Genomic DNA, 27,581 nt, shown 5'->3' on the forward strand with positions numbered 1-27,581 from the left:
AGATGGGTAACAACATTGATTCAAGGCATGGGCTGGATTCCTCGTGAGGAGAGATTAACAAGACAGGTGTGGGTGGGACTCAGGTCTCCTGGGCTCTGTTCCTATTTTCATCTAAACTAAGTCTACACTAAAAGAATCTGTCTGCAGAAGTTACTGTTGGAAGAGATGTTCCAACAAAACTTCTGTCACCCGATCGCGTCTATACATAAAAGCGGATTGATCTTTTGATGTGCTCCATTGACAAAAGGGCCCCCGGAGCGTCTACATGGCTTTTTGGTCGACAGTTTCTGTTAACAAAACACATTTCGCGTGTGTATGCTCTGCCAGTTTTGTTTACAAACTCCCTAACGCAGACATAGCCTTAGAGATTGTATCCTTCCCCATTTCCTATCCTAAAATGTAGTGTTGCTGTAGGCTGTTAAACAGCTGCTGTTTGTTTCACCCCAGAAGCAGCTGCCATCACCACCTCTTTCCCTGCTTTATGGTAGGGGATTGGAGAGAGAAGGGGACATTGTGGAACTCCAGGGGCAGGAGGGAGCTTTATGAGTGGTTGGGAGCAGCCAACACACTGTCCATCAGACAGTGGTTTGGGAAGGTCCCCTCCCCCTCCACTCTTTCCCCCAGTACTCCAGGACCAGGCAGGAGGACTATTCAACATGGAAAAGAGATGACTGAGGTTTCAGTTTAGTGCATCTAGTAGGGGCTAAATCAAACTTACAGGGCACCTGCACCCACACCACTACTCCTGCCTCTTGTTAGGAGTAAGGGAAGGCGACCTTCCTTAGCGGAGGCAGCACAGACATCTGAATTAAGGTTAGTTGACTCCAGCTACATAATCCCCATAGCTGGAATTGTGTCCCTTAACTCGACCTTCCGCTGTAGTGCAGACAGATGTTTCTCAAACTCTTTGAGAGCCCAGACCACCAAACAATAATATTTCTAACGTGGAACACCCATGAAAATTTTCTTTAAAAAAAAGTCACACCAAAACAAAAAACAAAGAAGCAGCAACATATACAGCAAAAGCAAAATGAAGTAATTGAATCAGGTACCCTAGCAATGGAGAAGTAACATTGTACCTGGGTTTAATAACACACAATATACAGCATCAGGGTATGATAGCAGAACAGTGGCAGATGCTCGTAGCACACCTGCGAGTTGTTCATGGGACACCAGACCATAGTTTCAGAACTGCTGGTTGGGCTCCATGTTTTGTCCCCGTATTGGCAGCACCCCCCCAACTTATCTAATGTCATCAAACAGACAGAGATGTCGGTTACGTCCATATGAAGAAAACCTTCATGGCGCAGGTCAGAAAACAAGTCTGTGGAATTTAAAACGTGATTATCGGGCTGTAAACATGAATACACCGACATAAAAACAGGAACATAATTCACCACTTTTTAATGAGCTGGATAAGCCTGAGACCCAACCGCTTATCACGCTGCGCTCCCCCTTACAAAATTTTACCCCCCCCAACTTTGCTCACCTGTGGTCTAGATTTGCCCTAAGGGGAGATACATAAGCAGTTGGCCTGGATGCAGGGGGAGAATAAAGGGGGCAGCTGCACAGGGGCCTGCTGTTTCAAAAGTTCCCAGGGCCTCTTTGAAATAGTACAGCAGCGCTGCTCTGTGGGAGGCAGCACCGTGGTCTGAGTGGCGCGAAGGGCTGACTGCCTGAAGCCCCGCCCCTTCTGTCCTTGGCTCCACCCCTTTCTAGGGGGCAAGGAGCCAGTCCCCCTCCCACCTTGCCCCGAGGCCTGTGGTGGCTGTCGGCCCTGCTGGTTCAAGGGCTATAAAATCATGACTGGCAGGGGACAGCGTGACAGGGACATGTCATTTACCTCTTCACATAACACAAGAAGGAGGGTCACCCTATCAAATAGGCAGCCCTGTCAACCTGTGGAACTCATTGCTAGGGGATGTGTGACCGCCAACACGATAAGCTCAAAAAAGAACAAGATCCCAGAGGGTAGGACTGGGTGACAGCGGATGGATCACAGGATCCGTCTGTTCACTCCCCGAGGCATCGGACATTCTTACTTCTGGGAGAAGGAGCGGCTGGGAGTCAGGACACCTGGGCTCTGTTCCCAATTTCATGTAGGCACTGTGTCCTTCCTCATTTCCCATCCTGAAGTGCAGCGTTGCTGTAGGTTGTTAAACACCTGCTGTGTTCCACCCCAGAAGCAGCTGCAGTTGCCGCCTCTTTCCCTGCTTTATGATAGGGGAATGAAGGGAAAAGGGGACATTGTGGAACTCCAGGGGAGGAGGGAGCTTTATGAGTGGTTGGGAGCAGCCAACACACTCCGTCCACCAGGAAGGAAGGGGTTGGGGAAGGTTCCCTCCCCCCTCTACTCTTTCCCTGGCACTCCAGGACCAGGCTTCCCCTGCTGTGGCAAAGCTCCACTGGTTTCCCTGAAAACAATAGGGCAGTCCCAGCCAAGGCTGGATAAATAGGAAAGGGCGTGGAGAGACCTGGCCCCTGGCCATGGGCTGGGGGAGAGCTGACAGGCTGCCAAATGGGGCTGAGAGGAGTGTGGGGTGGGGTGGGGGATTGCTCAGGGGACTCATTCGACCCCAGGGGGCTGTTGGTCCACCTCACCTGGTACCCGATGCTCCCCTCCTCGGAAGGGGATGTGATGGGAAGAACAGCAGACAATTTCCAGGCGGGGTGGATGCTGCTGCTAGTTGCACAATGGAAATGGGGTAGGGGAGAGCACAAGGGGGGCAGGGTATGAGGCAGGGGAGGTGTGGGGGCAGATGTGCGAGGGGCCATGACTGTCCCACAGGACGGCCCATGACGCTGAGTGTGAGCAGGGCACAAGTGTGCGTGCGTAGCGGCTGCGCCTGTTAAATGGATGGGCGGGGGAAGTTTGGGGGTTGTCCCAGGACGGGGTCAGGGAGCTGGGGAAAGGGCAGTCCCAGGACAGAACCGGGGGGTAAAGGCCAGAAGGTCCCAGGACACAGAGCATTAGGGGTGGAGGGGCCAGACAGAGTCAGGGGGTAGTAGATGGTGGGAGGACTCCAGGACAGAGGTGGGGAAGGGGTAGGAGGGTGCCAGAAGAGAGCCAGGGGAAGGGGCCCCAGGACAGAGCTGGAGGTGGGGGCAGGGAGATTGGCCTGCACAGCTTTGGCCTGGCTTATCAAGGGGAGCATTTCCTGCCATTGAAACTGCTTCCCTCCCTGCCTGGCCCAGCCCTGGCCAGCTTCCTGCTTCCTCCCCAGGCCTGCAGCTGGGGACCAGAGAGGTGCCTGAGGCCCTGAGGGCTGCGGAGAACATCTGTGGTGTCCCCGGGTCGCTCCCTCCTCCCTCTCCAGGCCCCTGGAATCTGCCAGGCCAGCCCTTGCCCAGGGGGTTATGGAATCTCTCCCTCCCTAGGAGCAGGCTGGGGGCATCAGGGCCACTCGTCTCCAGGAGCTGTGCGGCCTGGAGCTCAGCTTCACCGCTGGGTGGGACTTGCAGGAGGCGATTGCTCACCGGGAGAGAGCAGAACCCCAGAGTCCTGGCTCCCAGCCCCTGCTGCTCCAACCACTAGATCCCACTCGCCTCCCAGAGCTGGGGAGAAAAGCCAGCAATCCTGGCGCCTGTTACGCCCCTGCTCTAACCACTCGGGATGCCTTCCCACCGTCCCATGGACCCCCGCCCCCTACATGCCATATTGATTAAGCCCTGGGGGTTAGCAAATGCCCCAGACTTCCCCTCTCTCCACAACATGGGGGGCGGGAGTGAGGTGCTTTCCTTTTGCCCCCTCTTCTCTCCGCAGCCCTTCGGCAACAGCCCTCCATCTCCTGGGATTTGCCGCCCATTAATCCCCCAGTCAAGGGCGAGGGATGCAGAGAAAAGCAGCTTAGCCGTGATGGCCTGACTTTGTGTCCCCCGCAATCAGGGCACAGATTACAGCCGGGACAGGGCTGCCAGCTTCCCCCGCCACCCAGCGCCACCCCCTAATCTTCCCTGCTTCACCTGAAAGTGAAACCTGATGGGGCTGGCACAGTGCATGCACCAGAGCTGCGAATCAGGGCTGCAGGACGGTACCCAGCAGTCCTGGCTGCCCAGATCCTCCTGCCGAAATCACTACACCCCACTGACCTCCCAGTCCTGGGAAGAAAACCCAGGCATCCTGGCTTCCCACGGTGCTGCTGGAACCACGTCTGCCCATAAAAACCTAAGAATAGCCATCCTGGGTCACACCAAAGCTCCGTCTAGCCCAGGATCCTCTCTATGAACAGTGGCAAATGCCAGGTGCCCCAGAGGGAACATGGAATCATCCAGCGATCACTCCCCTGTGGCCCATTCCCAGCCCTGAAAACTGAGGCTAGGGACACCAGCTCTGCCCATCCTGGCTAATACCTTTCGATGGACCTAACCTCCATGAGCCTACCTAGTTGCTTTTCGAAGCCCGTTATAGTCTTGACCTTCACAACATCCTCTGGTAAGGAGTTCCCAGGGCTGCCTATTTGCGTTGTGCGAGGAAACGCTTCCTTTCCGTTGTTTGAACCCTGCTTTTGTTCCTTTGTTCTTTTAAATCAGATCTGCTCTGGACTTCACTATCTTGAGTTATTTTGCATCATCTGCAGATTTTGCCACATCACTGCTTACCCACATCATATATGTGAACAGCACCAGTCGCAGTACAGACCCCTTGGGGCACCCAGATTTGTCTCTACAGATGCTGAAAACTGACCGTTTCTTCCTGCCCTTTTGCCTTATAAGCAGTTACGTGAGGCCTCTCCCTCTTATCCCATTACAGCTCAGTTTGCTCAAGAGCCTTTTAGTGAAGGACCTTGTCAAATGCTTTTTCTGAAAACCTAAGCACGCCATATGCACCTGGATCTCCCTTGGCCACATGCTTGTTGATCCCCTCAAAGAATTCTAGTAGATTGGTGAGGTATGATTTCTCTTTACAAAAGCCACATTGGTTCCTCCCCAACAAATCGTGTTCCCCTTCCCGACTGTCATCTCAGAGCTGGGACTAGAACCATTGGTCTCTGTAAGCTAAATGCTAGGGTGTCCACCCAGCAAAGGTTCAGGTGCTGCCAACCTATTTAGCAGCATGCCTACAGCCAGCAACGTGTGTTTCTATTGGTGGTGCACATCCAGACATGACTCAGTGCACATAACAAAATTTCTTCTGCCCATGGATTGAAAAAACTAGCTGGAACACTGACTAGAATCCAGGAGCCATAGCTCACTAACTCCCCCACCCCAAACCACTATACACGACTCTCCTCACAGAGTTATAGATTACAAGGCCAGAAGGAATCACCGGCATCATCCGGTCTGACCTCCTGGCTAACGCAAGCCAGGAAACTGCCAAGACATGAGACCTTTTTGGGCAAGAGCTGATCTTTACTGAAGATCTGACGCTGATTCAAACATTTCCAGTGATGGAGAAGCCTCCATGACCCATGGTACCTTGCTCTGCGGGTTCATCGCTCTCCCTCTGCCTCATTTGTGGTCTGAATTTGTCCAGCCTCAGCTCCCAGCCGCTGTCTGAGATTCGCTAGACTCCAGAGGCATGAGGAAACATGCGTTCCCCGTGTCAGTATGGCTAGACAGGGACCAAGTCCCTTAGAAGCATAGAATCCTAGGGCTGGAAGGGCCTTCAGGAGGTCATCAAATCCAGCCCCCTGCCCAAAGCAACCCTTAGCCCCAACCCTTCTCTTTGTCAGGCTAAATACACAGTGCTACTGGTTTCTCTCCCTCCAAGGCAGTGGTTCCCAACCCTTTCTCTAGTACAGACCTCCAATCATGCCCGCAACCATTCATGGACCCCCATCAAAGCCAGTCCCGGCTGCGCTGTACACTTCATTACATGAGAAAGGAAACCACAGCATAGATTTTCGGACAGTGGTTAACAACACGATTGGAAGACATTTAATTTAAAAACCATAGTGGATAGTAACTTGGCCATTTGTTTAAAACTTATTTCTATGATCATTTTTATTTCTCTTTTACGTTTTCACCAGACCCCCTGCAATAACCCAGCTTTCTGACCCCAGAGTCACTTATGGCACCTCTCAGCAATCTGAGGATCCCAGCAGCGCTCACACCCAGGCCAAATCACCTCCCTGCTCCTACAAAGAGTCCCCTGCTGAAGCAGCCCAGAACAGCAGCAGCCCTACAGCACACAATGGCTACGTCTACACGTGAAGCCTACATCGAAATAGCTTATTTCGATGAATAACGTCTACACGTCCTCCAGGGCTGGCAATGTCGATGTTCAACTTCGACGTTGCGCGGCACCACATCGAAATAGGCGCTGCGAGGGAACGTCTACATGCCAAAGTAGCACACATCGAAATAAGGGTGCCAGGCACAGCTGCAGACAGGGTCACAGGGCGGACTCAACAGCAAGCCGCTCCCTTAAAGGGCCCCTCCCAGACACAGTTGCACTATACAACACAAGATACACAGAGCCTACAACTGGTTGCAGACCCTGTGCCTGCAGCATGGATCCCCAGCTGCCGCAGCAGCAGCCAGAAGCCCTGGGCTAAGGGCTGCTGCCCACGGTGACCATAGAGCCCCGCAGGGGCTGGAGAGAGAGCATCTCTCAACCCCCCGGCTGATGGCCGCCATGGAGGACCCGGCAATTTCGACGTTGCGGGACGCGGATCGTCTACACGGTCCCTACTTCGACGTTCAACGTCGAAGTAGGGCGCTATTCCGATCCCCTCATGAGGTTAGCGACTTCGACGTCTCGCCGCCTAACGTCGAAGTTAACTTCGAAATAGCGCCCGACGCGTGTAGCCGCGACGGGCGCTATTTCGAAGTTAGTGCCGCTACTTCGAAGTAGCGTGCACATGTAGACACAGCTAATGAGACACACCACTGCCCTCCCAGCACCGAGAGCGCCCAGGAGCCCTAGTTCTGCCAGAATTCGCCTCTCTTAGCTAAGCTGGGAAGTGGGGCAAGGCAGGCGGAGCAGCCTGCTATAACCCAGCCAGGTGTGGGGGAGGTATCCCCAAATGTGGCTTGACTGTGGGTCAGTGGTCCTGTGCTGGCCCCGGTCCAGCTCTCTCCAGCCTCTTGCCAAACACCCTCCATGTATCCCACAGGGGGGCTGCAGGGAGAACCCTGCCCTCCGCCAGTGGGTCTCAGTCCTGCCTGGGCAGAAGCACAGGGTGGGACCACTCCCAGAGAAGCTCCCCTGCAGAGTCAGAGATGGAGGAGGGCTGCACAAGGGGCATCTCCCTTCAGCGCTGTGAGGGAGAGGGGCTGAACGGTTAGAGCAGCGTTTGTTTCCCAGTTCTGTTTGCCCATGGAACCTGTTGAAACGTGGAAGAATTTTGCAGAGCCCCTCAGAGGCGAACGCACCACTGAGCATCGCACGGCGCTGAGCAAGTAACATCATCGGCCCCACTCTCTGGCTAAGCTGGAACTACACGGGGCCACTTACCTTGGCAAACACAAGTGACGATCGTCTTTAATAACATTCACAAACGCTTAAATCGGAATTGTTCCTTTTTGAAATCTTACAATGTTATCGTCATGGACTTGTTCCTTGCGGAACCCTTCTTTCCACTTGGCGGAACCCCAGGGTTCCTTCCGCGGAACGTCATTCGGGAAACACTGGGTCAAAGAGCTGGTGAGGGTAAGGCCAGACAAGACTAACCCTGCCTCCCGCGTGGCACAGGCCAGAGCAACCCCGCCCCGCCTCCGAGGCTTTTCAACTTCCAGCCCAGATCCGACAGTCGAGCTAAAGCGGAGCCGTCCAACCTCAGCATAAAGACTCCACGCGATGGCAAATCCACCTCCGTCCCTGGATCAGCTGTTCCAATGGTTAATCCCTCCTCTCCTGCCCCTGGCGAACACTGGTGCCTTACCCCGGTCTGAATTTCTCATCTCAGCTCCAGCCTTTGGCTCTCTCTCTGCCCTTCCTCTTCACCTCGCTTTCAGAAACCACCTCCTCAGAGTGGCAACAGCTGCCCCGAATCCGGCCACCTCCACCCCTTCCCTGGGGTAAAGGAACTAGAGCCAGATCGCTCAGTCTCTGGCGCTAAGGCAAGTTTCCAGCACCCTGCTAGGGCCTGTCCCTCTCTTTTGACCCCGGCTCAGACCTCAGTATCCTTGACAGATGAGCCAACCAGCATGGGGAAGGGGCGCTTGCCCCAGCGCCCAGCATTTTCCAGGGGCCCAGAGCTCCAGCCATTGTCCCTGTTACTGTGGCACAGGCCCAGGGATCAGGGCCCCTTTGAAGTGCATGGCAGCGCAGCTCCACCCGGCTCTGGGCAGTGGCGGGTAACCCAGTACCGCAACTGGAGCTGTGCTGAGGACTGACTGACCTAGGCCCCGCTGCTTCTAGGCAAGGATCTGGGCCCACCTCCCATCCTGCCCCAGGGTGTGTGGTGGCTGTCGGCCCCACTGATCCTTGGTGAAGGGCAGACACCAGAACCGGTGTCCAGCCTCAGCCAGGACAGCACCCTGCTTCCCCACCACACCTCCCACTTGCACACCCAACATCCATGCTGCCTGAGACGGTTGAGCTGCCCCAGGGACACCGCCAGGGCCTGCCCAGTGCCTGAGCCCATTGCTACAAGAGGGCTGAGCTTCCCCCTTCTCGAGCCAGAGCCGTGACCTCTGCAGTCGGACAATGGCTGTTTGTGAGCTCACGCACAGCTCATCCCCCCGGCACCCCGAGGCCTTTCCAGAGCTGCTGCTTGGCCGGACGCAGCTCTTGCCTCGCTAGTGGCACCGGCAGCTTTGTCTCCGAGAGGTACGACCTGCAACGGGCTGTTATGCACAAAGGGGCATTTCCCCTGGGCCTCTCAAAGCCACGCATGGGCTCAGTGCCCCAATGGCATAGACCTACCCCAGCCCCCAGGCCTGTCTCCTCCATGTTGCATCTCAGGGGTCCGGAGCCCAGGCATCAAAGAGAACCGCAACTCCTCCTATCCAGCCTCCTGTCCAGCCACCCCAGCATGGGAAAGTCATGGGCCTCTGCTCCCTCACCGCGGATCTGCAGGGCTTCCCGAGACCCCCTCGCCCAGCCTCACCTGGGTAGAAGTCCTTCGACTTGGAGAGCTTGATGGTAGCACCCGTCTCCTTCTGCAGCTGCACGATGGTCTGGCCCCCTTTCCCAATGATGGAGCCGGCCGCATAGCTGGGGATCAGGACCTTGAGGAAATATTCACCCTCTTCTGGAGGGGAAGGGAGAGAGAAGCAGCCCATTAGCAATGGCCGGGTGGGGGAGAGATCCGGCCTCAGCTGAAGCTCTGTGGGGCTAGACACCTTCTCTGGGGCTCCCCCACACTTTTCCCAACCTGCCCACTGAAGAGCTCCTGAAAGGTCGCAGGCCGTTGCTGGGGAGTACTGGAGTAATAATGCTGGGGTGTAACAGAGTAATAATGCTGCAGTGCTTAGGTCTTAACCTGCCTTTTCATCTGTCCACTTTGAAATACTCTCCCAAGAAGCAACAGTGCCACCACCCCCATTTCACAGCAATGAAAGCTGAGGCACAGGGCAGTACCTGTCCTGTCAGAGCAGAGCGGAGGCCCCAGATGCCCCTACTCCCCGCTCCAGCCACAAGACTCCCCTCTCCTCCCAGGGCTGGGGAGAGAAGCCAGGAGTCCTGAGCCCCAGCCCCCCTGCTCTAACCATTAGACCCACTTTCCTCCCAGAGCTGAGGCCTGAACCTGTGAGTCTCGCCTCCCAGCCCTCTTTAGGGTTTGTAAAGTGCTCAGCCTTGTTGGGTCCTGGCCCAAGAAGAGGTCTCCTGGGGCCTCTTGCCCTGCTAAGAAGAAAAAACATAGCTGGGGCGTTGCGTAGACAGGTGCAATCAAACCACTACAGGGCCTTATCCCAGGATCCCCCTCCCTCCCCGCCCCCCCAGCAGAAAGAATGCGCTAGACATGACAGCTGTCAATCACACCGCTCAACACGGCTCACAGTGGCGGACCCGGGGTTAGAACTGATGTTAACGGAGCTGGCAATGGGCCGTTGCAGCACCCGGCCATTCCTGCCAGACACGATGCCCCTGCAATCAGCCAGCACGTTGCGTTTGGGCCAGAGAGCAGCCATTGCAACCAGGGCGGTAGAAACACATCACAAGCAGGAGGGTGGCCGTGGGGATGCTCCCAGCGATGGAGCAAAGATCCGAGGCGCCTCCATCAGGCGACCTCAAAGTGCTCTACAGAGGAGCTCGGCACCATCTTTGTACAGACGGGGAACCTGAGGCCCGGACGGAGCAGGAGCTTGTCTAAGGTCTCCCAGCCAGCTTGCAAGGAGAACCCAGGTCACCCACACGCCAGCCCAACAGGTCGCACTGTCTCGCTAAGCACTATGCTTCCGCTCTGATCTTGTCCGCTCCAGGATGGGAGAAAGAACGAGAGTCCCTGACCCCAGCAAGGTCAGCGGTCGGGGTCTGTGTTGCTCCCCGCATCCGGCAGCCACCACTTCAGCCACCACTCAGTTCTTTCCTTGACGCCCATCACCCTAGCACCTGGGCACGCGCTACCCCAGACTCTTAGCTACTAGGACCTTCGGACACCAGACAGAAAGGGACCTTTTACGTCAACAAGACCAACTCCCCTCTTCCCCCAGTATATTTCTAGAGAGCAATCAGACCCCCGCTGTGGCTGTGCTGTAGGCTAGGCCAGTCCCCTGATTGGCCCAGCAGCCCTGCCCTGCACCTGCTCCCGCGGGAACGCCTCTCTCCCAAACAGCGCTGGGCACAGCCCCAGCCTTGACACCGCGCTCAGCAACATTTCTGCTGGAGCAGCTCCATTTGTGGCTTTTTTTTTTAAACTCCACCCCACATGTTCCTCTCCAAAATAGCAGCAGAGCCAGCCTCCATGAGGCAGCTGGGCTGGGCTGAATGACCGAGGGGCCACGCACGGAAATGACTCTGTTCTTGGCAACCCCGGGCAGCTTGCGTGTGCTATGCACGTGCATGTGGTGGGATGTGTTTACGCACACAGCTGTACACTCACCGCGTCAGCATGTGGGTACGAACGATGCATTGGTGCCCACATGGCTGCTGGTGCTGTAATTACAGGTTTGAAGGCCATCGGGGACTATCCTGATTAGTGGCTCTCAGCCTTTCCAGACAGCTGTACCCCTTTCAGGTGTCTGGTTTGTTCTGTGTATCCCCCAGATACTTACAAACGACGGGCTTACAAAAATCAGACATAAAAATACCGACGTGTCACAGGCCACTGTTACTGAAAAGTGCTGACTTTCTCCCTTTTCCCATATCTTTATAAAACCCATTGATTGGAATATAAATAGTGTACCCACATTTCAGTGGCCAGTACACAGAGCAGTATACATCAGCCATTGTCAAGCTGAAATTTTAGCACTGATTTCACTAATGTTTTTATGTTGCCTGTTGTAAAACCAGACCAAGGTCTAGAGGAGTTCGTGTGTCACCTAGAAGGCCTCTGTGTACCCCTCAGGGTACACGTGCCCCTGGCTGCGAATCAGAGACTCACAGGACCGGAAGGGACCTCAAGAGGTCATCAAGCCCAGTCCCCTGCATTCACGGCAGGACCAAGCACCCTCTATCCCATCCCTGACAGGTGTTTGTCTAACCAGCTCTTAAATATCTCCAACGACAGAGATTCTACAATCTCCCCAGGCAATTTATTCCAGTACTTTGCCACCTTGACAGCGAGGAAGTTTTTTCCTAGTGTCCAACCTAAACCTCCCTTGCTGCAGTTTAAGCCCATTGTTTCTTGTCCTATCCTCAGAGGTTAAGGAGAATACATTTTCCTCCCCACTCCTTTTACAGTAAACTCTTTCATACCCAGCAGCCCTGCGACTGGGAGGTTGCTGGATATTTAAATAGTAGAGAGGTAGACCTAGCAATGTAAAACACTAAAGAAAAACAAGATTAGATATTAAGGAACAAACAAAAACGTAGGCAGAGTACTTCATTTACCAAGAGCAGTCGTATTGAACACTGTAAACATACACTGTATTTATTTCTATTTACTTTCACTGTACTGTACTTAAGGAAAATGTAACTAAATTTTAACATATGGTTAAAACGTCGGTTCTTTGAGAGTTCTGGATGATAGAATGCCGGATATGAATGAGTTTTACCGTAACAACCTTTTAGGTACTTGAAAACTGTTATCATGTCCCTTCTCAGTTCTCTCCTTTCCTCTGATTTAAATCATCTCATCCACCCTCCGGCACTAAGGAGGCCAGAAAACCTGCCAGCGAACCCTGCACTGAGCCCACGTCTGGTGGTCAAGTTTGCACAGAGATTTTAGAAAGACGCCCGACCTCCAAGCAATGCAGAAACCCCACTGGCTCTGGTTCTGCTGTTACACCAGTTAGTTCCCTGCCTGGCAGAAGCGTGCATCTTATCTCCAGTCTGAATGTCCCTTGATCCTGCTCTGGACATGAGCTCCCTTCTGGTTGTCACTTCTGACATAGACTGAAACCCATCCCCCCCGCACTGGGGCACAGGGCATCACTGAAGCCAGCAGTCAAGTTCTGCAAAGCAGCTTAGGGATTTGAGCTCCCATCCCCAGTCTCCGCAGCAGCCTTCGTCTCCTAGCTCAAGGTTAATGGTGCTGGGATCCGGCCATCAAAATCCCAAAGGAAAATTACAGCCCGTGTGGATATTAGGTGTGTGTCTTCAGTACAGGGGTGTGTGTAGGTATTGAGTGGATGCTGTCTGTGTGCGCCGTGCGTATGTTGGTGTTGTGAGTGCACACGGCATGTGAGTGTATATTGCACGCAGCAGGAGCTCACAGCAATGGGCCCTGGGGCAAGGTGGGAGGACAGCCCAGCTCTGTGCCCTGGAAGGGGCAGATCCAAGGGCGGAAGCGGAGGGGCCTGGGGCAGTCAGCCCTTAATGCTGCCCGGATCACAGTGCTGCAGCACTTCGAAGAGGCCAGTGCTCCAGGCCCCTTTAAAACTACAGGACCTGGTACAACTGACCTGCCACCTGTGGGCCTCACTGCATGAGTGCCGTGTGCATATTGCACATGATTGTATGCGCGTGTACTGCGTGCGTACTGAGCGTACATTGCAGGCGAACGCATTGTGTGTATGGAGTACCTTGCATGGGGAGGCACGTGCGTGTCATGTACGTGTGGGGCGTGTGATTTTACATGCATGCATGTTGAACACGTGCTGCGTGTCTTGAGTCTGTATTGCGTGGAAGTGCGTGTGCGTGTGTTGTGTACGTGGTTGTATATACATGTGTTGAATGTACACTGTGTGTTGTGTACGTGGTTGTGTATGTGTTTGTTGAAAGCACACTGTGCATTGAGTGTAAATTGCACATGATGGCCTGTGTGTGTTGTGTGTATTGAGTGTGTGACTGTCTGGGTGTGTACTGAATACTTACGGTGTGCGTTGAGTATATTGCATATGTGCACGCTGAGTGTGATATCTTGTACATTAGATGGGTGCAGTTTTGTATGAGGCATCTGAACAGCCAATCAGTACGCAGAGATCTGCCACTTCTGCTACTTGACATCACAGAACGCTACAATTGGCTGCTCAGGACCCAATGAGGGCGCAGCTATCTGCCCACACAACCCAATTGGCTAGCACCGTCCCAGGGCCCCACCTTGCTGAGCTCCAAAGCCTAGGACAATAGGAAGTCCCAGAGTGGCCAGCCCAGTGCGCTGCTCATTAATGAGGCCTGTCAGTCCCATCACACAGCTACAGCCGTTGTCCAGTGCCGCAGCTCCCGGTTCTGATGTTCCATACAGAACGGGCTGCTCCCACGGCGCTGCCTGCAAACCCGTCACCCCAGCTCCTCGTTAAACGATTTCCTCCTTACCCAGCTAGCACAATGCCCGCTGCTCCCTCTCCAAGCCCTCAGTTGGATTCAGATTCAGGGACCACAACACACAGCCCTCTGCCCCTTGGGTTGAGAGAGTCGCTCCGTAACTGGCGGCAGTAGCAGGTTGTTATCTAGCTCACCCCCTAGCACAGGAAGCACGGGACAAGCGTGGACGCTGGTTATATGTGCCACTGCTGCGGTTAAATCCACGGCGTGAAGCTGATCACCAGTGGGAGGGGAGGCATGGCCACAAGGCCACCCAGGCCTCTCTCCCCACCACAGAGACTGAGTAGCAGATTGCTCCCCCGACAATAGCAGGGGGGGATACCCACGGTTTGGCCAGGCCAGTAGAGCCATCAAAACACGAGAGGTCCTGGAGTCCAGTCTCCTGCCCTCACGGCAGGACCAAGCACCGTCTCGACCAGGGGTCTGCGCCCAAAATAGTGCAAAGAGCCGGACTTTCAAATACAGTTACAAAATCAGCCCTTCCAGAGCCACAATGCAGGCGAATACAAGAGCGGCCCCTCGTCAAGGACGCCAACCCGGACTTTCCATCGCCCCTGTTTTACAAACAGCGCGCAATGATTTACTAGAAAGTTTAAGTTTCTTTCACCCCCGGGCTGGAAAGCAAATGGGACAAGGAAAAGGCTGCACCTGGGGATAGGCTCTTCAGGAGGAAGGAGCAACGTTTGCATCAACCTGCCATGCACCTGCCCCCCCCAGACCCCCAATTCCCAGGCACCACCCCCCTCAGCCCCCAAACCCACCCCCCATCCGCACTCTTTACCCCCATTCTACAAACCTGTTCCCCACCCCCAGGCTTAACCCCTCTCCCCGCAGCCCTGCCGGCCGTCAAACCAGTTACATTTAGTTCTACTGTTTCAGTGGAGGCAGGGCAGGGAGCTGCAAAATGAGTCAGCAGCGTAAGCGTCCAGAGCTGCAAATGACTCCTTGAAGAGCCACACGTGGCTCCGGAGCCACAGACTGCTAACCCCCAGTCTACACCGTCCCTGATCGATGTCTGTCAAACCTGCTCTTAAACATCGCCTATAGGGAGGTTGTGGAATCTCCATCACTGGCGATATTTATATTTATCACCGGGGATGGAGATTCCACAACCTCCCCAGGCAATTTATTCCAGTGCTTCACCACCCTGGCAGTGAGGAAGTTTTTCCTAATGTCCAACCTAAACCTCCCTGGCTGCAGTTTAAGCCCATTGCTCCTTGTCCTGTCCTCAGAGGCCAAGGGGAACAATTTTATTCCCTCCTCCTCCTCGTGATGCTCTTTTAGGTACTTGTCGACTGCCGTCATGTCCCCCTCAGCCTTCTCTTTTCTAAACTAAACAAGCCCAGTTCTTTCAGTCGCAGCTCATGTTCTCTAGACCCTTAATCATTCTTGTGGCTCTTCTCCGGATCCTCTCGAATTTCCAGTCTCCAATGTTATAGACCTCGGCTTTATCCCCTCTTAGGCATCTCTCTTCCAGCCTGCACAGTCTGAGTCTTACAACGCTCTCCTCCCCGGGAAGCTGTTCCAGCTCTTTCATATTTCTGTGGCCCGTCTCTGCATCATTTCCAGTTCTTTCCGAGATGGGCGACCAGCTCCGCAGGCGGTGTTCAAGGTGTGGGCGTGCCGCAGATTTTTATAGCAGCACTAAAATATTCTCTGTCTTCTTCTCTAGCCTTTTGCCAACAGTTCCTAACGTTCTGTTTGCTTTCTCGGCTCTCGCTGTGCATTGAGCGGCTGGCTTCAGAGATGTCACCATCATGGCTCCAAGCTATCTTAGACCCCTTCATTTTATAGGTCGTGTTGGGATGATGCTTTCCAACGTGCTTTTGGGGCAGCGATGGTCCTTCTGCTGCTGCTCTTGCGCCTTGGGTTCCCGGCAATCAGGCAATCGATCTTTTCACGAATCCTTTCCCAGAAGAAAGCTGGGTAGTTAAAGTCCCTCGTTACTAGCAGGGGTCGTGTTTCGGATACTCCCCTGTTCACCTCCTCTTCCTGAGCTGGGCTCTATCACAGACACCCCTAGTGTGAGGTCACCCTGCATTCAGGCCCACTGACGGGCAGAGGGGGCAGGGGGCAGCTGCACAGGGACCTGGCATTTCAAAGGGGCTGGAGCCCCCTCCTCTGCTGCTGCTACTTGGGCAGCAATGGCAGGCAGCGCTCTGGGCCCCTTGGAAACGCTGCTCAGTCATGGCTCTGCAGGAGGGAGTGTGGACTGCTCTAGGCCCCGCCCCTTCTGCCACTGGCCCCGCCCCTTCCAGGGCACAGCACCTCCCCTGCCCTCTCCAGGGCCCTTGCTAGCTGTCAGCTCCACTGCCCCAATTTCACCCCCTTCTCCACGAGGGGCCTCCTAGTCCTGCCGCTTGCAAGTAGCAGGAGCATGGCCTGGCCCTCCCATGCAGCCCCACACAGTCACGGGGTCGTGACTGGCCCTCACGCTCCAAGCCTCCAGCCCTGCCCCTGCTGTGGCATGCCACCCTCTCTGCAGGACACCCCTCAGAGCTAGGACTTGAGGGCCCACGGAGGGGGCTGCAGGTGCAAAGCCTGTATTGCCCAACGCCCAGCGAGGTGTCTGCCCCGCCCTGAGACGCTGGCACCTCTCCAGCTCCAGCCTCCCCGAGCTGCAGCAGAGCCGGCTTGGCCGAGAGGCTTCCCAGCCCCAATCCACTTAAAGGGGCACCTCCGAGGTAGATTAAGCCAGTTAAGTCGTTACAGGAGGCAATGGATTCCAAGCTGATCCTCGTGGAGCAACTGCTTCCACCAGAACACGAGCCATGGACCAGGATCAGGCCTGGCCCCGCCTCTGCCTCCAGGGGACCCGGATCCCTGGGAGATTTGAACCGGGACCCCCCTTCACAAGGGCTTCGGGGCCCCAATCAAAGTCCCCTTTAACTTTTTCCCATCCATGGGCAGAATAAATTTTGCTGTGTACACCGAGGCATGTGGGGATGTGCACCACCAGTAGAAACCCACGCCGCAGGCGCTCTGCTAATCAGCTGGGCGGCCCCTGAATCTCTCCTGGGCGGCCGCCCAAATGCTCAGCTGACCGGGAACCCTGCTCCTGGTCGGGGTTGTGCCATGGAGGGTAACGCACCATCTCTGGCCTCTGGGGGCCGCTAGTGGGTCTCAGGGCCAACACTCAGCAGAGAGGCTTGAAGAATGCTAATGCTTAGCCCCAGGGGCAGGATAGGGGCAGGGGAGACAGACTAAGGCCAATGTCCCTTTAGGGCACAGCCCCACAGTGCTCCGAGGGCAGGAGGTACATCCCAGGACAGAACTGCCCTGCGTTCTGTTCCCGGGGCTGAGAGGGGAGTGGCAGCCAGTGGCTAGAGCCGCAGGTCTGGGGCTCAGGGCTCCAAGGTCCTATTCCCTGTGCTGTTGACCAACTGCCCCAGATATTTTTCAGCCCCACTCCCAAAAGGTCTTAGGCAAAGACACCACATTCTGCTTCCACGAGCGCAGGGAGGCAGGGTGGGCTTTCAGCACAAAATTATGTCTAATACAGGAGTGACTACAGTTCAGGCCTGGTCAGTGACTGAGATCAGGGCCCCGTCAGGATGGGCGCCGCGCAGACACACAGCGACCGAGATCAGGGCCCCACAAATCCTCACTGGGAGGTCCCCCTCCCTTCCTGCTCTCCACTAGGACAGACCGACAAAGACACAGCCTCTTGACCGCCAGCCAGGTCCTCCTCAGAGGTGCGGGCCCCAGTAAAGAGAGCAAAGCCGGGGTGCAAAGCCTGAGGGCTGGGCATCAACCAGCCACCTCTGAATGCCAAGCTGGAGTCACGAGTAAAACAAACGTGCCATTCTCAGATGCCAGCTCACCACCTCGCAGAGTAACAGACAGGTCTGCCCAGGAGACACTCAGGCTCTTGGGGTGCCCATGTCAACAGCAGAAGGCCCCCATATGGGGCCAGGGACCCCAGCTGCAGCACCGTGGTCCTGTGTTATCCACTGCAGGTGCTGCAGGAACCTGTGACTTTGAGCTGATTGTTTATAATGAGTCCCCGAAAGCTTCCACAATGTAACCTGCCCCCACCCCAGCTTTGTCAGTGCCCCCCCCCACTCCCAACCCACAGCCCCTTGCTGCCCCAGCCCCGGGCTCCCCCCAGCTCTGCTGCTGCCCCCCACTCCTGACCCGCAGCCTCTAGCTCTTCTGTTCCCCACATCCATGTCCAGACAGAAGTGTGACAGTCCATGTCCCCTAAGCCCATTTTTGTTATTGTAGGGTCGCTCCTAGACACTGGGGTGTTGCTGTAGGGTTCCTGTAGGGAGCTCTCCTTCTGAACCCCCTTGTAACCAGTCCCTGGCTGTGTGCAGGACGGACAGCAAAACAGCATCCAACTGTTAGACTCTGCAGCAGACACTGCCCTCCCACCCTGGGGTCTGTCCTTAGGAGGATTCTGCTACTGGCTGCAGCAGTAGTAAGGCTTTTATCCCCCACCCACTGCCATGCTGGGCTCTGCCTTGCAATTGTGGGGTTCCTGGAGGAGCACCCACAGGTTTGTCACTGTAGGGTCACCCATAAACTCCAATTTACCACCTGATGATCTCTCCCAGTCCTGTGGCACAAGCCCTGGTTTGTTATTGTAGGGTCACTCACAACCTCTGATTCAGCTCCTGCGCTCTGGGTCGGGCACACAAGTTTGTGTGGGAGGGTCTCCCCCAGCCTGAAGGGTCACCTGCCAGTTTGTTCCCCAGGGAGGCTCCAGTGAGCTCCAGTTTGCTATGGCTGGGTCCCAGGGCTGGGGCTGCAGATTACTCGCTGCTGCCCCTTTAAGGAAGGGATCATGCAGGCTCCACAGAGGGGTGCTCAGAGCTGGGCCATGGAGCCCCTGAACCCTGGCAGCCCCCATCCTTGACACTAGTGTTCCCAAGAGGTGGGGACAGGACCCCACCAGCTGATAGTGCCGCCTGGGGGCTGAGGGCTCTCTAACCCACATGCCTCAGTCCCAGCTCAGGCATTTCCTGGCAGATAGCTGCCCAACCCCCCAAGTTAGACGCCTGGGTCTCACAGGAGGCAGGGGATCCCCCAAGCAGGAGTTTGAGGAGCCCGGTGGACAGGAAGGGGTTTTCCAACAAGGGGCTCCCAGGCCCCTGCCCTGTCCTGCGCCTCTGCCCACCCCAAGCTTCAGCCACAGTCCCCCCCACCCTACCCCTACTCACAGCCTCCTGCCCAACCAACTCCCAGGCTCTCAGTCCCCTGCCCCCATCCCTGTGCCCCCCAGCGGCCAGCCTCAGCCCTCAGGGCTCCCAGCCCCCCACCCTACCCCTGCTCCCAGCCTCCTGCCCCCCCGAATGCCCAGGCTCCCAGCCTGGGTTTGTGGCAGACCCCTCTCCCCAAACCAGGTAGGGCTCTACCACTCTAAACCCCAACCCACTCCCCGATCTATTCCCCCTCAGGCCCAGGACTCCCCACACAGCCTCCCGCCCCACCAGCTGGCTTGAAGCCGGAGCTGCCCTGGCTGCTGGGCTGGGATCCCTCCCCCAGCTTCGCTCTTGCGCATTACCTTGGCAACCGGCCCCCTTTTGCCCACGCAGGCCGGATTCCAACAACCCGACCCCGCTCTCCATCACAGCCCCCAATCACAGAGCCCCTCCCAACCTCGGCACCGTGGGGATCCAACCGCCCCCCGCCTTACCCCACACACCCACCCGCAGCTATAGAACTGGGCCGCCACAAAGCCACCAGCCCACAATGGACCCAAAACCCAACGGGCAAATATCCGGGTACCAGCCCCCAGCTGTCTTCTCCCTCAGCCCCACGGCCGGGCCCCATTCCTCCCCCAGCCCCACAGCCAGGCCTTCCAGCCCTTCCCACAGAGCCCTGATCCTTCTGTCCTGCTGTCCGGCCTTTTATCACTGTCCTTCAAGCCCCATCTGTGGGGATCTCCTCTCTGCCAGTACATTAGCCCCATCAGCCTAGCAATGATCATCCGCCGGGCCGATTCCCCCGAGGAATCTGCGTTCAGCTGCAATATTTATCACTCCTCGCCGAAAGGCCAAATGCAAACGGCTCCAAACGTTAATTACCTCATGAGGGTTACGATGGGCGCGGGGGAGGGGCGGGGGGCTCTGAATACACCCCCGTCCGCACACCTGCCCCTGCAACAAAGACACGCACAGCTCCCAGCCAGAGCTGCCGTATCAGCACCGGCCCTTGTTCAAGCCCAGCCGCTTGCGGGAAACGTGTGACTCGTGGGCCCGGGATCCGGGCGGCTTTGGGGAAAGGGCCCGTTGGGCTCGGGCTGGGCCCTGCTGGGGGGCGGGGGCTGGGCACAGCTCCAGCATCTGGGCCCATTGCAAGGCGCGAGGGGCCGGAGGGATGCACATTGTTTGCTGAGACTCCCCCCTTTCCACCCCCCAGTCAGCAGCATCTTTCCAACGCCCCCCCCCCCGCCCCGGCCTCTGTCCCTCGGCCTGCATCCACTTTGGTTCCTTCCTGCCCTCTGCCCCCTCCACATCCTCAGCGCTGCCACCCCCACCCGCCTCCCCCCGCCGAGCTGCTATCAAATGGCCAGTTCGGCTCGCCTCCATTTTGACACTGCAGCTGGATAGAGATAGAGCGCCTACGATTTTTTTTTTTGGTGGGGGGGGGGGGCAGAGGGAAGAGGGAGGGGAGGGTGGAGTTGTCACCCATCCCCCGCAGGTTGATGGCCAGGGGAGTTGGATGGTTATGTTTTAATGCTAGGACTCTGGGGGGGGTCAGTCCCACATGGGGAATCTGGCAATGGGGGTGACATGCTAGGTGGGTGGGGGTATGCAGGGGAAATCTCTATCCTTGGGGGGGCAGAATGGAAAAGGGGGGTCCCCATCTGGGGAGGCTGGATGGGGAAGGGGGTTCCCCATCTGTGTGTGGGGGCGGGATACAGGGAAAATAAGCATCCTTGGGGGAGTTGGATGGAGAACAGGGGGTTCCCCATCTGGGGGGGCTGGAGGGAGAACAGGGGGTTCCCCATCTGTGTGTAGGGGTGGGATACAGGGGAAATAGGCATCCTTGGAGGAGCAGGATGGAAAAGGGGGTTCCCCATCTATATGTGGGGCGCAGGATACAGGGGAAATGGGCATCCTTGGGGGGCAGGATGGAGAAGTGGGCTCCTCATCTGGATGTGCTGGATGGAGAAAGGAGGGTTCCCCACCTATGTGTGGGGGTGGGATACAGGGGAAATGGGCATGCTTGGAGGGGCAGGATGGAGAAGCAGGTTCCCCATGGGGGGGCTGGATGGAGAAGTGGGTTCCCCATCAGGGGGCTCTGTCCAGGAGCGTTGGTTGGAGGGAGATGGGACACCCCTGGGGGGAAGGGGTGGTGCACACAACCCCCGGCCTTGCGAGGTGGGGGATGGGAGGTTGACGTTCCAGGGGAGCCCCCCCCCCGCAGCACAGGCAGGCTCCCCGCAGTGAGAAGTAGGGTGGTGCACCCCCCCCCCGCCAGCTCACCTCCCGTGTTGCTCCGCTTGGTGCTGATGGCCTCGGTGGGGGTCTCCAGGGGCCTCTTCCTGGAGTCGGGGGGGTCGGAGTCCATGTGGGGGGGCGGCGGCGGCTGGGGCTGCGGGTGGGAGGCCGAGAAGATGCCGTTCTGGTGCACCGAGCCGCCTGCCATCATCTTCATCCTCCGGCGGATCTCCCAGCCCTGCCCGGATCGGCCGCCTCGCGGGGGGGGGCGGGGGGAGGATGCACGGGCGCGGGGGGGGAGGGATGCACGGGGTGGGGGGTGCACTGGGGCAGCGGCAGGGGTGCGGGGGGAGGGGCAGGGGGGTGCCCGGGAGGGGGGAAGGGGTTGCCGGGGCGGGAGCACGGGGCGGAGGGGGGCCCGGGGGGGGGGGCAGGGAGTGGCCGAGCGGGGGCGGGGGGAGGGAGTGCCGGGGCGGGAGCACGGGGGGGAGGGATGGACGGGGTGGGGGGGTGCACTGGGGCAGCGGCAGGGGTGCGGGGGGGCTGAGGCAAAAGGGGGGGGCCCAAGCGGGGGGCCGGGGGGAGGAGGACCGGGGAGGGGGCGGGGGGTGTCGGCCCGGGGGAGGCGCGCCCTCTGCAGCTGACAAAGGAGGGCAGCGGGAGCGGCCGGGCTCGGGGGGGCGATACCAGCCCCCTCCCCCCGGGCAGGAGGGGCCCCGGCGGCCGGGCTCGGAGGGCGCAGCGCAAGGGAGCGGGGCGGCCGGGGACCCCGGGCTGAGCGGGGCCGGAGCCGCGGGGTGAAGCGCTAAAGCCTCCGGCGAGCGGCCGGTCCCCGGAGCAGCATCGCAGCCCAGCCCGGCTCGGCTCGGCTCGGCCCTGACGTCGGGGGAGCCCCGCCCCGCCCGGCCGCGGGGGGCAGAGCCGCTGGGGCGGGGCGGGGCAGGAGAGGGGCGAACGGCGGCGTGGGCTGCCCCGCCCCCGCACCTGTCTGTCCGGGACACGCCCTCCCACGGGCCCGCCCCCCGTCCCCACGGTCCGTCCCCCACACCCCGTCTGTCTCCACATACCCCCACCCAACCATCCCACCCCACACCCCCATAGATCTGTGCCCCCCACACCCTGTGCCTCCATCCATCCCTCCCCACACCCCATCGGTCCCTGCCCTCTATACACTGTGTTCCCCCATCTAACCCTCCCCACACAACACCTGTCCCCACACACCCCATCGATTCAACCCTCCCCACACTCCCCATCCATCCCTCCTACACCGTGTGTGTCCCCAGAGCCCCCGCCCACCTCTCCATCCCTATCCAGCCCATCTCTCCATCCACCCATTAGTCAATCACTTCCTGCACCCCATCTGTGCGCTCGCACCCCAGTCCACCCCAGCAGTGCACGCCAGTACACCCCCATCTAGCCTTCTCTCTCTTCCTATTCACCTGTCCGCCCCATCCACCTCAATCCATCTATCCATCCCTGTCGACATCTATCTATCTATGCCCCGCACCCACCTGTCCTTACACACATCCCTATCTCTCCGTCTGTCAAAGTATGGAGCAATCCGCCCCACCTATGGGAGTAGCTTCTACCCAGGAGAGAGAGAAAAGCTTCCAAGTGTCACAGAGCTCTTCTTCGGGCGTGTCTGTCTGTGTGTCTAGCCACTGCCTCCCATGGCTCTTTCTTCACTGTGGGGGCTCCGATATCATCTGGGCTACCAAAGGTGACGGCTGCATCTACACCCGCCCCTTCCTCTCCAAAGGGGCATGTTAATGAGGGAGTTCAAAAGATGCTAACGAGGTGCTCCCGTGAATATGCAGCGCCTCATTAGCATAATGGCGGCCGCGCGTGATTCGAAAGTGCCGTTTTCAGAACGCACGCTGCCTGTGTAGATGGGGCCTTTCGAAAGGACCCCCCGACTCCGAAAGCCTCTTCTTTCTAAAACCTAATAGAGTTCCAATCGTTTCTGGCCACCATTCTGCTAATGAGGCACTGCATATTCATGGCAGCACCTCATTAGCATCTTCTGAACTCCTTCATTAAGATGCTCCTCTCGAAAGGGAGGGGCCAGTGTAGACGCAGCCATCGTGGAAATGTTTCCACTATTCAAAACCAAAACAAGCAGGCCAAGGGACCCCACCACAGTGAAAGCCAACATCTTAAGGCAGGTACACCTCACCCTGAAATAACATCCATCCATTGTCTGGAGTGGCCAATATACATCCCCTGCAAAGCCTGACTCCTGTCCTTGCTCTCATAAGGACCCTGATGATTACCATACCAGTAACAGAGAGGTAGTTGTGTTAGTCTATAATATGTGCAGATACATATGTCATAGAACTGGAAAGCAGCTTGAGGAGTCATTGAATCCACTCCCCTGCCCTCTTGGTAGGGGTAAGCACCATCCCTGACAGATTTTTTTGCAAATCTATTTGCCCCAGCCCCCTAAATAGTCCCCTCAAGGATTGAGCTCACAACCCTGGGTTTAGCAGGCTAATGATCAACCCACTGAGCAATTCTACCTCCCTGTTTCCTCACAAAACAAAACAGCAGCACTTTAAAGACTAACAAAATAACTTATGAGGTGATCACTCCCTTCTAGCATCCACATGTGTAAGAGCAACTTTTTGGAAAAAGCCTGATCCTCCACCATGAAAGGCTTGGAAAAATAAAATATGGGACCCCTTCCACGGGGAAAAAATTTACAGCTGTCTGCCAGGGCTTGCTAGATTTTAGAAGGCCAGGTTTGTGTTAGGACTGCCAAACAATGGAAACATGAATTGTGATTCATCGTTCTGTTAAACAATAATAGAATGCCATTTATTTAAATATTTTTGATGTTTTCAGACATTTTCAAATACATGGATTTCAATCAGAACACAAAATACAAAGGGTATACGGCTCACTTTTATGTTTGATTACAAGTATTTGCACTGTAAACAACAAAATTAGTATCTGTCAAGTCCCCCAATACAAGTACTGTAGAGCAATCTAGTCATGAAAGTTGAATTTCCAAATGTAAAACTGCGCATAAAAATAATTTCATTAAAAAATAAAACAATATAAAAATTTGGAGCTCACAAGTCCACTCAGTCCTACTTCTTGTACAGCCAGTTATTTGGACAAACAATTTTGTTTACATTTGCAACAGATAATGCTGCTCATTTCTTATTTACAGTGTCACCTGAAAGTGGGAACAAGCATTTGCTCGCACCATGGTAGCCGGAGTTGCAAGATTGTTATGTGCCAGATGCTCTAAGAATTCGTACGTTTCTTCATGGTTAGACCTTCGTTCCAGAGGACATGCATCCAGGCTGATGACAAGTTCTGCACATTGACAGTCCAAAGCAGAGCAAACTGATGCATGTTCGTTTTCATCATCCGAGTCAAATACCACCAGCAGACGGTTGATTTTCTTTTCTGTTGGTTCGGGATTGGTAGTTTCCGCGTCGGAGCATCGCTCTTTTACGACTTCAGACAGCATATTTCACACCCCGTTTTTTGGGTGGCCCTTCAGATTCCTAACCCTGAGGTTGAGAGCTGGAGCAATCCTTGGAACTCTCACATTGTGTTTTGTCAAATCTGTGACGGAAATGCCCTTAAACATGCTGGATCATCAGCCAAGGGGGCTATAACATGAAAGATATGTTAAACAGAGCAGCAGACATACAGCTCTCCCTCAAGCAGTTCAGGCACAAATTTAGTTAACACATTATTTTTGTAAGGACCATCATCAGCTTTGCAGCATGTCCCCTGGAATGACAGCTGAAGCTCGAAGGGGCATTTGAAAGTTTAGTATACCTGGCACATAAATATCTTGTAAATAAGATCTGGCATAAAAGTAAACACACATATTTCTCTAACCCAATGGTCCTTAACCTTTACCGCAGACTGCACCCCTTTGGTTCTCAAAATATGTTCTTGCACCTCTTATCAAAAAACCAAGAATGGAGATGGGGGGGCTATACACTTTAAATGCATATTAAATACATGTGAATAGTTTTATGTTATTACTCACTACAGATCATAGTACAGTAGGCACACAAAAACGCACAAGAATTACCCAGAGATGTTGCGGAGTTTTGCTGTGGAAGTAAACGGTAACGGACAAGCTAACCGTTAGCAGCTAACTGAATTCAAACAAAGCCGCTGCATTGCCACGTCATCATCTGATCAAGAAATACCCCACAACGTGGCGGTGCCTTGTATTGTGTAGCAAGATAATTTCTCTAGAATTAGCTTAAAAACTTGAAAATAATTTTGTTTGTATATTACAGTAATTGTTAAAAATGTATAATGTTAATAAATACATAGGTTTGATGAAACAAAGTAGTTATACTTACGGCCCTGTGTTTAACTTGTGTTTTCGATGATTTACCTTCTACAAAAATCTGGCCTGTCTCGCACCCCCAGAAAGGGCATCCTGCACCCCAGGCTCAGAACCACTGCTTTAACCAATTGGCTGAACAGAAAGTAGGACTGAGTGGATGTGAGAGCTTGAAAGTTTCACATTATTTCTGAGTGGAGCTACTTAGCAAAAAATCTACATTCGTAAGCAGCACCTTCACAATAAAAAGATCACATTACAGTCGTTGTAAAGGTGAATTGAAAACTACCATTTCTTTTGCTTATCATTTTTACAGTACAAATATTTCCAACACAAATAACAATATAAAATGAGCCCTGGAGATATTTAAGAGCAGGTTAGACAAACACCTGTCAGGGATGATGTAATAGTGCCTCTTGCTGCTGTGACTGCAGGGGACTGGACTTGATGACCTCCCAAGGTCCCTTCCAGCACTAATATTCTACGAATCTGGGTTATTTAGGCCCAGAACTCCTGGGTTCTTGTTTTTGGGTCTAGGAAGGGAGTAGAGTCTGGTGGTGTATGAGGCCCGATAGACTTGCTGGGCTTGGGCAAGGTGGGGGAGCCTGGCTCTGTGCTCCCAGAAGGGGCAGGGTCCCAGGAAGAAGGGGTGGGGCTGGAGCCAGCAGCCCTGAGAGCTGCTAGGGGTGTGCCACGCTGCCTGCCCCCCACAGCTCTGTGAGCTGTATGGAGTGTACAATACTACCATCCCGCTCCTCCCAACCAATCCGGATAGCCATCCAGAGCCATGGGGCTCTGGCTTCTGCTGGTCCTGGGGTAGATAGAGCGAGGATCAGGACTCCTGGGTTCTCTCCCCAGCTCTGCGAGAGGAGTAAGGTGCTCTAGTGGTTGGTGGGGGGCTGGCAGCCAGGACTCCTGGGTTCTCTACCCAGCCTGGCAAGGTCATGGTTCTCTCATGGCTGAAGTGGTGGGGCTTAGGGGGAAGACTCCTAGTTCTTTCTCCAGTTGTGGGGGGAGGCTGGGAATCCAGATACCTGGGTTCTGTTCCCACCAATGACCTGGAGCCTGGGCTGGTGGCTAGAGCTAAGAGGAAGCAAGGGGTGACTGTTAATTCCTTAGCAGGACTGGGGGAGCCCTGCATTTTAGCAGGTGGCTACACAAGGGCTTGTGGAAGGGCCTCAGCTCCAGTCCCCAGTGTTTTCACTGGTGGGAAGCCAGTGCCTCACCTGTGACAAGCCCAGCCCTCCAGCTGCAAGGCCTGTCCAGCACTCATGCGCCCCGCTGCAGAAGAATGCCAGTTCCCAGGGAGCACCAGGGAAGCTGCGGAGAGGCAAAGTGGCCCTGGATTCCTTGGGGGATAGGCCTTGGGGTGCAGGGCTGCGGGGCCAGGAGAAGACAAGACAGACTAGATCCATGTCCTTCTCTGGAAAGGCCTCCGAGGGAAAACCCCCTGGATTCCTGTGTCTGCCCTGCAATGGGTGTAGGAGCAGGGGAGAGGGGGCGACTCAGATCACAGTGACTGAGCCCCGCGGTGCACAGAGACTGGGATCGGGGAGAGCTGGGAGCAGATGGGCCCTTTCATCCCTCCAGGCGTTGCTACAGCCTTTGGCTGGGCTCAATAGCGCCAGGGGAGGAGGGAAGGCGGCCGAGCACGGCTCCTGAATGCTAAACGGCTCCCGCATTGTGTGCGCCGCCCCATCTGTCCCTTCCCGCTCGGCTATTGTCCAGGGCCGCCACATCTGGGCTCCGCACACCCCTCCCCCACTGCTCAGCCTCCAGGGACACACGCCCCCCCACCCCGCCCCCTTTGGGTCCTTGTCACAGGCCCTGGATGCCACAGGGTCTTGCCCAGGGGGCACCAAGTGGGCAGGAAGCTCCCCCTGCCTCAGGGGGATCCCCAAATCCCACTCGTCACTGGGGCCTGGGAGGAAGGGGCACAGGGCTGTGGAGGCGCCCCCTAGCGTTGCACTGGGACTCAGCACTGACTGGTAGGGGAGAGCGCCCCCCGCGGGGTCCCCCACACCGCTCCCTGCAGCGCAGCGCCCCCTATTGCCACCCTGGTGTCCACACCTACGGTGAGGGGACAGTGACCCTCGTCAGAGCCCCCTGC

The 27,581-nt window shown here is 56.0% G+C and overlaps 1 protein-coding gene across 2 annotated transcripts in view; it reads right to left on the reverse strand.

The window, feature by feature from the left end:
* The window catches only part of NOVA2 (NOVA alternative splicing regulator 2), a 42,023-nt gene extending 20,726 nt beyond the window's left edge, over nucleotides 1-21,297 (reverse strand). Inside the window, exons 1-2 of one of the 2 annotated variants that reach the window (XM_075016581.1) lie at nucleotides 21,193-21,297; nucleotides 8,997-9,140 (exon numbers count right to left, since the gene is read on the reverse strand). In XM_075016581.1, the coding sequence (XP_074872682.1) occupies nucleotides 8,997-9,140; nucleotides 21,193-21,277 (229 nt within the window). In that variant the 5' untranslated portion in view covers nucleotides 21,278-21,297. The remainder of the gene's footprint in view (nucleotides 1-8,996; nucleotides 9,141-21,192) is intronic. The other variant, XM_075016582.1, reaches the window with a different exon arrangement.
* Between the last annotated feature and the right edge of the window lie 6,284 nt (nucleotides 21,298-27,581).

This window comes from Carettochelys insculpta, chromosome 22 (genome assembly GCF_033958435.1).
Source record: "Carettochelys insculpta isolate YL-2023 chromosome 22, ASM3395843v1, whole genome shotgun sequence".
NCBI classification, from domain to species: domain Eukaryota; kingdom Metazoa; phylum Chordata; order Testudines; family Carettochelyidae; genus Carettochelys; species Carettochelys insculpta.